General features: G+C 51.7%; 1 protein-coding gene across 38 annotated transcripts in view; it reads right to left on the reverse strand.

Annotated features, from left to right (window-relative positions):
• Window positions 1-12,223, reverse strand: part of KCNMA1 (potassium calcium-activated channel subfamily M alpha 1) — a 715,366-nt gene extending 703,143 nt beyond the window's left edge. For 9 of the 38 annotated variants that reach the window (XM_019745920.2, XM_019745919.2, XM_019745914.2 and 6 more), the window contains exon 1: window positions 10,584-11,513. In XM_019745920.2, coding sequence (XP_019601479.1) covers window positions 10,584-10,934 — 351 coding nt within the window. In that variant the 5' untranslated portion in view covers window positions 10,935-11,513. Of the gene's footprint in view, window positions 1-10,583 lie in introns of all 38 variants that reach the window. The other 29 variants (XM_074339666.1, XM_074339643.1, XM_074339656.1 and 26 more) reach the window with 12 other exon arrangements.
• Window positions 12,224-13,542: the final 1,319 nt, after the last annotated feature.

Consider the following 13,542-nt stretch of genomic DNA (forward strand, 5'->3'; position numbering starts at 1 on the left):
AAAAACCCAGTAGTCCTTTTACTTCACTCGAAGAATACACACCATTAAACCAGAGTCTACAGGCAGGAAGAGGGTTGTTCTGTCTGTTTTTCTGCTTTCAATGTGGGTACCATCGAAATCAAACAAGGCCAACCTGGGCACTTCTCATGCGACTGCCATTTACCAGTCCTTGGAGGAACAATACCAGCCGCCCACCGACAAACGTGAGCACCATGGCGAAAAATGAGTCTGGGAAGAAAACGTGCCCAACAATAATGGTGGTCATCTCTAGGAGATGGGGTTTGGAGGATTTTTTTTTTTTTTCCGATTTTTAATTGTGGTAACATAGACATATAAAATTCGCCACCTTAAACTATTTTAAGTGTACACACAGTTCAGTGGTGTTAAGTATATTCACACTGCTATGTAGAACTTTTTCATTTTGCAAAACTGGTATTCTATACCCAGTAAACAACAACGCCCATTCCCCCAGCCCCTGGTAATCAGCATTCGACTTTCTGTCTCTATAAATGTGACTACTCTAGATACCGTATGTAAGTAGAATCATACTGTATTTGCCCTTTCCTGTCTGGCTTATTTCACTTAGCATAATGTTTCCAAGGTCCATCCGTGTTGTAGCCTGTATCAATACCTCCTTCATCAACCTGAACAATATTCCACTACATGCACAGAGCACATCCATCAATGGACACCTGGGTTGCTTCCGCCTTCTGACTATTATGAGTAACGCTGCTATGAATGTAGGTGTACAAGTATCTTCTTTTGGGTATGTGCCCAGAATGGAACTGCTGGGTCCTATAATAATTCTATTTTTAATTTTTTTCAAGGAACTACCATGTTTTCCATCGTGGCTGCATCATTTTACATTCTCCACCAACGGGGTACAATGTGTCCAAATCTCCACATCCTCGCCAACACTTGATATTTTCTGGGTTTGATATAGTAGCCTTCATAGTGGGTGTGAGGTGTCCTTTTATTTTTCTTTAATGCCTCTCTACACCACCTACATTTTCAACAATGAACATACTGTACACTTGGGATAAAGGACAAAGTATAAAACACAAGTTGAAAAAGAAATCTTACGGGGAAAATGGGGTTGCACATGAACTTAAGAAAAGGATTTCTTTTTTAAGACTGAGGCAAACCAGTGACTGCTCTTGGGGGTTCAGCTAGAGACACCACCCCTACTCTTCAAGAATCTTCCCACCTGATCGGCGTGGCTGCCACAATCCACCAGAGAAATGGCCGTAATTCATGGGCAGTAAGCACTGTGAGGAAAGTTCTCCCAGCTGCCCAAAGAAGAAAAACAATGTATAAAGCTAACTTTGGTCATGAAAATGCCCAGCACCTCTCCTCTCCCAAATATTTCCTCCAAGACTTAGAGCCCTTATCTCTGACTTCTCCATTCAACCATCGTTGGACGTTCACTTTTTCCCCTTCCAGAGCCACAAAGGGTCCACTTTCCAAAGTCACAAGTTCACGCTGCAACTTCTCGCAAAGAGGAGGGAAATTCTGCTCTTGTATAACAAGCACACAAAGATCCCCAGGAAGCACTGGAATCCTACAGCCTGGGCCACACAGGCCGCATGCGAGCAATGAATTCGATGGACCGTCTCATTAGAAAAGCTAAAATCTTCCAAAAGTGAAATCACTCTTTTCATTGGTCTTTATACAAAAAGCTTCACGCCTTGGGGGTGAGGTCACTTGTCATGATTTTTCATTAAGACAAAGGTGAAGGACTATGCTGTCCACCTGAAACTAATATAATACTGAATGTCAACTGTAACTGAAAAACTAAAAAGACATTCTTGTAAAGACAAAGTCGAAGGGATTAAAAACAAAACCCATCCAATTACGTATTTACCCAACTCTGGCTTCCAGAAGAGAATTTATACTTTTCTTTGTGTGGACATCTCCCTCTAACCCTGCCATCCCTCGCCTTCTCCTCTTGTATGTCCTCCTTTCTTTTCTGCTTTCTTTCTGTTCAGCAAAACAGAGGGGAATGGCAGAAGTAGTATCTAGAATTCCAAGAGGAGAAGAGGTGAGATGAGTAGTTGAGGAAGAAGACTCTTCAATTCTAAAGGCAGCGTCTACATGTAAATGACACAAGAGAGGCTCAAGGTCATTGTCTCTCTCCTGTGGGAAGAGCCAACACATAGAAAGCACAGCCCAACTCGGGCTTCTTCACAAAGGAGCCACACTCCACATCTGGATTCTTGGCATGGCCCCAAAATGACATCTGCTCTGGGCCAAGCCCAGCGCTAAACTGAAGGAAGATAAACTCCAGAAACACAGGGCACGTGCCAGTAATAAAGATGGCCCAGGGTCAGCCAAAACCTCCACCCACAGCTTCTGACAAGACCAGACAGGTCTCAGAGGGCAAACTACGAGAAGCAAAAGCCAGAATGGGCCATGCTCCAAACTTTAAAGAGTGGAGCGAAGGCGCATCTCACTGCCTCAGGAGGACCCCGGGGGTGGTGAGAGAGAAAAAGAAAACGTCCTACAAAGGAGCAACACGAGTTAAGGGTGTTCTATGTCTCAACAGCATTGCTGATACCTAAACACCTCCCAGCTCTGGGCCTTCCTGGGCTGGATTTAGAATTTGAAATCTGTCCTCCACCAAGACTTGTTCCATGCATCCAGGAAATAGACCAAAGCAGAGGGGCTAGTGCAAGGAGAAAGATCTTTCCATTCATTCTGGGGGGCTGGGGGGCGGGAGGGAGGGACTACCCAATGGAGTGGTGGTCTGGGGAGGTCACAGACGCCTCTAGCCCCTCTGGCGATGGGGCTGCGGGCCCCCAGTCCTGGCACTGGGGAGCAAGTAGGACCCAGGACCCAAAGCCCCCTTCCACCACTGTGAATGTAATTCCTTGTGCTGCCAGACTTGCAAGATCAAGCCCCTACTTGTCCACTAACCTGCAAACTTCAATCCCTCTGCTCCTGGACTTGGCAGGAATCACTAGGGAAGAAGGGAAATAAAGAAAAGGATGAAGAGCAGAAGGAAGGAGAGAAGGAAGGGACACAGGCTTTTTTGCTAATTATCTTTGAAATACCCAGTCAAACGGAGCTGGGTCCCTGAGAAAGCCTGGTAGGGGAGCCGATGAAATGGCATAAAGAATACAAAGTAAATGAGATGTTTTGAATAATTTCACTTTGGGCCATGTAAAGAAGCATTAGTCATACAGGTAATGAGATCTTATAGGGACATAATTCCGAGATTGGCTTGATGATGTTAAGTATACCCATTCTGGACCTGGAGCGCCAATTACATTTCCAAATTGGCAATTAGACATAATGTCCCAAAGACAATTACCAAATAATGCTGAAACCAAAGCAAATTCCACCTTCAAGCAGCCATTCTTTTGAAGCTGCCCTTCCATCCACTGCCTGACTCATGCACCTCACAAACAACTGCTCGTCATGAACTAAACCCTTGTTAAGCACTGGTCAAGAGAGACTGGTGGCATGAATAATTAAAAGCCAGGAGTGACTCAAACATCATTTTGTTACCAAATGAACCCATCCTATTCACCCCGAGTTTCGCCATAGCTTCTAACAAATTAAAGCAGCATGAGCTACATTCGTACCCTGTCCCCAGCTAACCACGATGGAAAGGACCCTCCCAATAAATGCGTGCTTGGATTGATATGACTCACTTCCTATCGTCAAGGGGTCTGCAGGCAACTCAGAGACCAGACAGGTGCATACCCCGTGAAAAGATAACGTTTTTTTTCCATCCCACCCTGTCAAATAAAAGTCAGAATTAGGTCCTCTTTTTCCCCTAGAACCTAGCTCGGAACATGGAATGCACTTACTATGCCATAAAAGGAAATACAATCATAATAACCATAAGAATTGAGGACCTACTGTGTGCTGGGCATTATACTAAGCTCTTCTTCATTCGGGCGGCTGATAATGCTCATGGGTCAAGTTTATTCCAGTTTATTCCTCCCCTTTGATGATGGAACAACACAAAAAGCACATGTCAGAGAAAAAGTCCCCAGCAGTATGAGCTGAGAAAAACCTTGCTCCTTTCAATCTGCTAGAATTCTTCAGAAGTGCCACTGGAGGGTTGGACTGCACAGGGCCACATGTCTCTCCCTACTCGGTGATCAGGTCTTGAGCCCTGTGCTTCCAAGTTAAACCCTCTGTTGGGAAGGCCCACCCAGGTCCTTGTGGGAAATCAGGTTGGCAGATTGCTGCTCGTTGACTTCAAACACGCCCGAGGGAGCGGCCAGCCACTGGCTTCCTGGAGCGTCACACAGCGCAGCCTTGGCTACACCACGAGCCTTTAATTTTGCAAGATGGTGGTTTGGCCAAGTTGCCATCCTGGACTTCGGAAAGCCTCAGCCCTTGCAGCGTGACCAACTGGCATGAGGGAAAGCCCACACGTTGATGGGCGACACACAGACCACACCCTGTCCATCTGTAGAACGCAGCTCTGGTCCAACCCCAAACCAACGGCGCTTGTGGGCTCCTCAGAAGCAGACACCCGACCAATCAGCTTGAGCAATAAGCACCCAGACTGAACCGCAGCAACTCAGAGAGGCCTCGGCAGAGTTTTCCCAACTTGGCTGTCCTGGCACAGTGACCCTTCCTCTTCTCTTCCCTTCCCACTGCTGAGAAGTGGGGAATTTCCAGATTTAAAAATAGGCCTGTCTTCAGGGCAGGACTGGCTGGAGGCTGAGGAATGGACCAGATCCTTGCTACTCATGCTGAGTGCTGCACAAAGGGCATTGCCCGTGTCTTGTCAGAAATGCAGAATCTCAGGCCCCACCCTGGACTTTCTGAATCCGAACCTACATTTTAATAGTTCCCCAGGTAATTCACGTGCATTTTAGGCTGTGAGAAGCCCCGGGGTAGGCAGACTGGATGCTTTCTCCCACCCTTGGAGGCAGAGATCTGATGCCCCAATTGAACATTCCTTGAGCCTTCTATCCAGAATGCTGGGACACATCTGCCCCTGAGGGTGTGGCCGCCAGTTTCCTTCTCAGTGTGCCCAGGGCCAGGATTCCACCCACTCAAGAAGCATTTCAAAAAAGGAGACACTCTCGGTCTGCTCCGTGCTGTGCACAGAAAGGCTGTGGAATTTCAGAGGTCCTGCAGGAGGCTTGACCTCGTCTGACCCCCAGGCATGACTCCCCGAAGATCAGTGTTCTCAGCAGGGCCCCAAGAGCTGTGGCATCGAAAACACAAACACAGCCCTTTTCACCAGAACCACAGAGGCAGGCTTCTAGGGGCTCCGCAGCTCTGGAGTCCCAGGAAGGTGGTGTCGGCTGTGGTGATTCACAGGTTAGCACGTCCACTGCTGCTGTGAGCTGGGACCCCACTGCTGCCCACTGTGGGAAGGGGGTCCTGTCACTGCAATCCAATGCCAAGCTGACTGCTTCAGCACCTGGCTTTTCTCGCCCTAGTGGGTGGGGTGAGGGGAGGAGGGTGGGACAAGGAGGGAGCATCAAAGCAAGCATTTCCTCCCTGCCACCAGGCACCGATGAATGTTCCCACCCAGGAAAGCAGTGATGAGGCAAAGAGCGAGCCCGCTGGGCTTGGGCTTTGGAATCCCTCCTCCCCCAGGCCACATGCTAGGGCAGCGCTTGCCTTCTTCCTGATACATGTTTGGACAAGGCCCCTGGGCTACTGAAAGCAGGGCCAACCCACAGCTTGTGGTCACTGTGTCCTCCTAGGAAATGTTATACAGTGGTGTTGTTGAGAATACCTGTTCCACAGGGCTTTGGCTATTACAATCCCCAATCTACAGATGAGGGAACTGAGGCACAAAGCAGTGGAGTCCTTGCCCAAGGTCACAGGCTGACTCTTGGGTCCTGCACAGCAGGTTTCACATCTAGGCAAGGCTGCCCTCAGTGAACAGAGTCAGGAGCAGTTTAACCGCCTTCTCCTCCTTGGGCCTTCCCCAAGCCTGTGATGGGACTCTCCAAGGGGCCCTCACATGTGCAGGCCGCTCCACTTTTATCACAAGGTAACTTTAAGGGCAAGCGTTCCACAGAACACACGTTGGGAAACACTGCTCGGGGGCTGTCAAGGTAAAGCTAGTCAGGGCAGAGAGCACCCTGGGGAAGAAACTGTTACTTTACTGGAGAAACAGGTCTGTGCTCTCCAGACTGGAGATAACAGGGATGGAATCTGTCCCTTCTCAAGGGACGTTGAACAGGCACAGCCACCCATCAAACTTTTCACTTCTGATAGGGCACCACTCCTGGAACCCCACAGTGTCCGTGTTGGTCCAGGGACTTCCCCACCAGCCTGCCAGGCCCTCATCCACGGAGCCTTCCTTGTTTGTCCCTCCCCAGTTTTCTAGCCTTGCAACAGCTGACAGCCATGAGCCCAGATCTCAGTCTGACTCTAACTGGCTGACAATAGACTTCAGGGTCTAGAGGTTTCTTTTGGCTCAAAAGTTCTATTTGTTGTAGTTTGTGCCCTACAGGGGCCAAAAGTTCAAGGAATCAAAGAGAAAATAAACTCACCACTTTGTGGAGCTACAGTAGCTGCCTTTACAGGAGGCCTGCTAAATGCCAGGCATTTGCTGGATGCTATATACCCATTATGGCCACTCCTTGTAATAAGCGGCATTATACTCTTTTTACAGATGAAGAAATTAAGGCTTGACGTGGTTGCCAGACAAAGATGCCCGGCTAATAAGTGTGAGATCCACGATTTGCACTTGGGTCTGACTGCGGAGTCTCTACTCAAGTGTGCATTTCCATAAAGACAGCCAAGCATGAGAAGCCAAAGCTCTCTGGACAAGTGAAGGTCAGCTGGACCGGGACCTGAGGCCTTCTCCAAGGCCTCCCTAAGTGATCTTATCAGAGTATCTGAAGGTCATCTCATGCAACTGATCCCCAGGACGAGATGAAACACCAGGGCCAATCTGGCATCAAGAATTCTGAGGCATTAAAGCCCCAGCCCTGATTGGATGCGTCAAGCCAGACCCTGGGTAATTACCAAGCCGTAATGGGATCTGATATTTATATTAGTCACAAGCCTGACAGAGGCAATGTGTTGTTTTCTCAGACACAGCCATGGAGACAATACCTCAATAATTCATTACATGCAGACCAGCCCCCATCAAGTCCAAACTTCTACAGGGAGGACAGCTCAAACTGAGAGCAGAAGGAAGTCCATGCCTAGCCACCTGCAGGCCCTCAGCAAACCACGGCTCGATAGGAAGTCAGCCTCAGTTTCCCCAGACTAATTGAGAGAAAAAAGGAGACTGTATGCTAAAAGAGGAGCAGGAGATGGGAATAAAAACACATAAGCGCTCCGAGGCTGAATTCCTAAAAGAATTGCTGGAGAATGGCAAGATGTGTTCTGAGCTAGACACTTTACCCATAGTTTGTGAACTCCTTCCTTTTTCTGACACTGAATCAGAGAGCAGGAAGGGACATTAGAACACACACAATTCAATCGCCACATTTTAAACACAAGAAAAAGAGAGACGGAGAGGTTAACTGACTTCTTCAAGGTCATGGTCTTAGTCAGGCGGCCAGAGCAGCTCCCTGTTCACTACTGGATCGGACCTCAAAACATCGTGGCCTAGTAAAGAGAGAGCTATGATGAAACTCAACAGAGAAAACACAATCTAGTGAAAATGTACAGCAAAGAGTATAGTCCAGGGGTAATTGTGCCCAAGTTCCCTAACAGCAGGAAAATGTGATTCGTTTTCTTATTTCCAATAAAAACAAAAACAAAACTATTCTTTTCAAAATAGTAGGGTCACTCCCCATTTGGGATTCAAAGACCAAAGGTATTAATGACGAGATGAATGGTGCACGCCCACAGCCCCGGGTCCCTTTGATCAAAAAGGACGGTGTGGTCCCAGAGACAGAATGATACCACAGCTCCCTGCTGAAACTTATCTGCCATGGAATTTCTGAGGCTAAAACGACTAGTCTTTCACTGGACCCCAGCTCCTGGTCCTACCATGTTGGGACGGAATGAAGGTGAGGCTGAACACATCTGAGGGCTGGGAGAATTCTACAGAAAAGCAACCAAGGTTTCCTTGGGAAACCCAGCATGAAATAATTATTCCAAGCTCAAGCCAAATGCATTCTTCTGAACAGCATCTCGACAACTACCGAATACTTAGAAAGCAAAAAGAATGAAGGGCAAAAAAACCATGACTGCAGTAAAACTACAGATCTCCAGGGTAGAAAGAAAAGCTTATAAAAGGCCTAAGTTATTATTACTGGGTATAATGAGTTGGCTACACTAGGTTTAATTGAACAGATCAAGGGGCAAGTATTAAGAGATTCTAAGCATGGTTTAAAATGAACTCTAACGGTATCAAAAGTGACCTGATTCACGTAGCCCTCACATATTCCCAGCCAACTGCAAGCATCTCTCACCCCAGGCTGATTCCTTGTGGAAACTTCCAGTTATGTCAACTCAGCAGGTCTTGGAACTACAAAATATAGTCTAATATGTAGGGATTGTTTTTTCTAACGATAATTGCCAAAAACTATTTTTTTGGAGAAAACTAACAGAAGTTATGCTTGGTCATCATTTAGGAAAGAGATTCTTTATGTGAACAGTACAGTTAGCATTTCATCACAGGCAATGCAGTGGCATCGATGAAGCCCCTACAGTGAGAAAACTTAGAGACTGTTCAAAACACCAGAATCACAAAAACACTTTCAAAACATATTGCGACTCACTGAAAAAAAGTTATCGCCCAGCTCCTTACGGATAAGGAGGCTGTTGAAAAGTTCACCAGAATCACTCAGTGTAGAGAACATTTTAGACGTGCACAACTATGAGCTATCTATCTTTCCCCTACGGGCAGACACTGAATCTCAGTAAAGGAAAATAAACTCCAGGGCTGAAGACTGTGGGGGAGGTGGAGGAGAGGAAACGTGTGGCTAAGAAGACTCTGCGAATAAGCGCTTATTAGGTAGGCTAGGCAAGGGGCATGGTCTCAGGGTCTCATGGGTAGGATTCTGCGTAATCTGACAGCTTCTCTGGAATGCGTGAGGTTTTCCACCTTGACAAGTAAGGAGAAACCTCTGTGGCTGAGATGGTAACTCCAAAGCAAACTGGCTGGGCAACAGCTGGAGGTTTCCGGAGGAGGAAGAGAGTGATGGCTTGTATTTTTCTCCCTTTATTTCCAACACACCAGTATTTTCCAAAACACAAATGTGCTGCCACAAAACACAGCTGAGCTCCAGCACCCAACACGATGTATAATTAATGATCAGGAGAGGGAACTTTGGCTCACCCTCGTGTGTCACCCACAGCCCCTGGCTTCCCTACTATTTCCTGAAGCAACTGAGGAGGCTGCGACAAGTTGCTGTGCCCTGTAGAAGTTTGAGGGGTCCTTGGATTAACTTTCCTAGAAAAGGTGTGAACATTCTGAGAGAGCTGCGTCTGCCTTGCACTGTTCTCCTACTCCCCGTGGTCTCCACTCCCTCTGAAAATACTGGCACTGGGAAGTCCCCTAGGATGGGAATTACTCAAACAGAGGACAGCTTGGGTCACTCTTTTTTTTCCAGTTCTTTCTTTTTTCATTCTGCAGTTTTCTATGAAAAACTGCCCCCACCCCTCACCTTCAGCCAGTGGGGAAAAAAGAGGACATCTGTAGGGACCTGGCAATAGACCAGGCAGTCAGCCTAGCAACCACACATAACGTATAGTGAGCCTCAGTGCTGGTGGGCGTCACTGCGCCGCCAGGAATAGCCTAACCCGACGTCCAGCCACCTCAAAAGCGTCAGAGAGGAGGCTCCGCGTGAAACCCCGGCCTGGGCCGGCTCTCCCGCGGACCTTCCGCTCCAGCTCCACGCTGCTGGTGGCATTTCCAAGGTCCTGAGGGGGTGGCGTGGGGGCGAGAATACAGATGCACCAGAACTTGAGGTGGGGAGTATGTTCCATGAGAATCTCTCAAAGGATGGACAGGGAGGTGACAGCAGATGTGCGACCTCACCACACTCCTAAAGTGGCAGCCTCCATGGTTGCCTCCAAAACTGGGTGCATCTCCCCAACTTTCTTTTGACCCCCAGACCCTCCCCACTTCCTCTGGCCATGTTCCTCCCCCGGGATTCCCTAGTCCAAAGGTTTGCTTCCTTGCCCAAAGGATTTTTCCCTGCCTTCTGATTCCACTAACTCGTCTCCCCAACAGGTTTCTAAAGTGCAGGCTGATGTGCTCGCCCTTGCCCACCGCCAGAAGCCCGGCCGCGGCAGGTGAGCCGTGCGATACACGCACCCAGCGGCCCCCGGCTTTCTCGGCGCCCGCGGGGTTGGCTCTCCCTTCCCCAAACCACAGCACCCGAACGGCGCGCGTCCCCGACCCCGGCCCGGGCTGCAGCCGCAAACAGCCCTACAATAAACAAGGGGTCAGGATTGGAGATCCGCGTCCCGGGCGCACGGGTTAGGGGCAGCTCCTCACCCCCGGCGCGCCACCCGCTGCCCCAATCCGAAGGCGCAGGGACAGCGGAGGGAAGGGAAGGCGGCGAGGGGACGGCAGGCAGGGATGGAGGGAGGCTCGGCGCCGTGAGGAGCGAGGAGGTGGGCTGCCGGGGACGCCGAGGAGCAGCGGGGCTGGCGCAAGGGGCGGGAGCCGGGGCGCGCCTTACCTTCGTCTTGCCCCCGCAGTGGCAGCAAACGGTCCACAGGTACTTGAGCGTCCGCCAGAGCAGGATGATGAAGAGGCCCCCGAAGAAAGTCACCATGGAGGAGGCCAGGAAAGCCCACCACATGCGCTGGCCACGGCTGTCGCACGGCACCTCCATGGTCACAGGGATGATGAGCGCATCCATCTTGGGCTCGTGGACCGAGGACGAGGAGGAAGAGGAGGAGGATGAAGAAGAGGAGGAAGAGGAGGACGCGTCTAGGCTGAGATGGTTCGCGTGGATATTGCTACTCATTCTAAGACTGCCTCCTCCGCCGCCGCCGCCGCCGCTCCCGCCGCCGCCACCATTTGCCATAGCTAGCAACGCGCGGCCGGCGCAGGGGCTCGGGGGAGCTCCTCCCGCCGCCAGCGCCACCCCGAACACCCATCAACAGCCATATTGCTGCTACTGCTGCCGCCGCCGCGGAGCGCGGGGAGGGGGGCGGGGAGGCGCCTGGGCTCGGGGCGCTGTGCGCGACCTGGCGGGGTGCGCGGAGATATATACAGCCAGCCGCCGCCGCCCGCCCTCCCCCAGGCCGCCGGCCCGCCCGCCCGGGGGGGAGGGGGATGGAGCGCGCGGGCAGCTCCCCTCCCTGGCCCGCGCCCCTCTCGCCCCGGGCTGCGCTGGCCCCTAGCGCAGAAAGCGAGGGGACGCCGTGGGCCGCCCGCGCCCGGGGTCTGCACCGCCCCCGGGCCCGCCCCGGCTCAGCGCGCGGGCCCGGGTGCCCTGGCCGCCGCGCCGCCTGCCGTGCGCCACGCGTGTGCGCTGTGCTCCGACCCGGGACCCCCTCCCCGAGCGCCGCCCGCGCCGCTAACGAGCGGCTCTTAGCTTATTAGGCGGCAACTCGTTAATAATGCATAATCAGCCCCCTCCGCTCGGAAGCCCCGCGCCAACCCTCCTCCCCCTGCTGCGCTCGCCACCCCCGTGCGCACTGGGCCGCGGCAGGTTCACCGCGTCCGGTCGCCGGGCGCCGCCGCCGCTAGTCCATGGTCCCTGAGCGCATCGCCACCCCGCTGAGCCTCCTCGGCCTCTGCTCGTTCTTCTTCGCTTCCTCAGTCTCCTCCTCGTCCCCGTACTCGCCACCCAAGCCTCTTCGGCGCGCGCCCCGCGCTCCCCGCGGCCGCCAGCAGCGGCAGCTGCAGCAACTAGAACGGACGCGGACTCTACAGCCCGAAGCGGGAGGGAAGGAGGCTCACAGCGCTGGCTCGTTTAGGCTGCACGGGGCAGGCTGACCCCTCGGCACGCACTCCTGACCCCCAGTGCGCGAGGTGGAGCACCCCAAGCCCAGACGCGGGACCCCGCACCTCTCTCCAGTGTGCTCCCCCCTCCGCACCCCTCCCCCGCAGAGCGCCCTGGGGGACCCGAAGAGGTTGGCCGGGCCCCCATGGCAAGCCAATTTTCCCAAAGGAGACCCTAGCGTGGAGGGGAGGAATGACCAGCTGTGGACTCGATTCCACAGCCCGGACGCCTCAAGATTCTCGGGCTTCGGGAGTGAGGAGGACCCTTCTTCAGATACACACCCTAGTTCGACCCCTACTGATCCCTAGTTCGTTCTTTCGTTCCCCCTTCGTAGGTGCTCTAGTTGCAGGTGCGTGGCTGGAAGGCAGGGCCATCCCAGAGGCTGGCGGGTGGTCTGTGGCCTTGACAGCAGCAGGTGGTCTTTCTGCCTTTTCCCAATGAAGGGGACAGAGGCTGCCTAAGAGGGTAGCCAGAGAGGGGTGGGGGGTACGTGGCCTCAGGGGCTGTGCAGGCTCCAGTAGGCAATAGAGTTTCCTAACGTCACTTTCTTTTATCTAGCTTCAGACTCCATCATGTGAGGAGGGCAGCTGCGAGAAGAGGTGCTCCAGGCTCCACTCAAGTCCACCTTTCCCCACTTAGGGTCTTCCTTTCTCCCTCTTAAAGATGAAGGAGTCGGGTGTGTTAAACAGCCTCTATCCTTTCATGACCAGGGTAATCCCCCTTCTGATGCTCTAAGAAACTGGCTGCCTCTGGATACCACCCTTCTTCCTTGGGCTACCAGCTGGACCACAAGCTTTTCCAGTGCTCATTAAAAGGAAGATGATCACATTCTCCCCTCATTGCCCACAATGGTTTCCCCAAAGTTTCCAGCTCATTAATTTAGGCTTAATTGGAATTCTCAGGTTCCTTTCAGCCCTTCCTGTGATGAGGGCGAACTTAGCATCCTTCACTGTAGAGGCCAATGCTGTTTCTGCCTGAGCCAGCGCTCAGCCCCTCCCCTCGCCCTTGGAGGCCCTGGGAGGCAGGGCAGGACCTGGCAAGGGAAGCCCAGCTGGGCAGAGAGGCTGAAGGGGATGTGTGAAGCTTCTCCTGCTATTCAGCATACATTCACTGGGCTCAGGAAACACATCCATTAGAAAGAGTCAAAGCCAAGGTCAAAGGGGGAAATGGAATGAGATAGAATTCTCCAGTGTTTGGTACTCAAAAGCAGTATGTAAGATTGAGCTACACACAGTATTTTCCAGAAACTGAAATTGTCTGTCACCCGTTTGGTACCTCCAGCCTCGACTTCCATGTTCAGCAGCCACTCAGAACACATCCCTGTTCAATCCATCCTACACATGCAAAAGCCCTGGGTCTTTCCCGCACTGGGTTGGGGAGAGGTCGCCTGGGGGTCACCTGTAGAAGTGCTGTGGGGATGCAAAAGGAAGTGACGATGGCTTTGAGGTTCCTTGATTAGTCTTCTAAAGGACTGTACTTTGCTGCCTTTGGGCCTCCATATATGTCAGGAAATTTAAAGACTTTCCTTAAATCAAGTCCAAGATATGAAATTTAAAAACGAAACATCCATAACATAAGAGCAGCAAAGAATGGTTTCCCCAGGGGCATATAAAAGCCCCAGAATGGATTCCCTCCCTCACAAAATTGAGCTTTACAAACCACCGAATCCCCACCAGGCTTTCCT

The sequence above is a fragment of the Rhinolophus sinicus genome, linkage group LG07, assembly GCF_036562045.2.
Source record: "Rhinolophus sinicus isolate RSC01 linkage group LG07, ASM3656204v1, whole genome shotgun sequence".
Classification (NCBI taxonomy): Eukaryota; Metazoa; Chordata; class Mammalia; order Chiroptera; family Rhinolophidae; genus Rhinolophus; species Rhinolophus sinicus.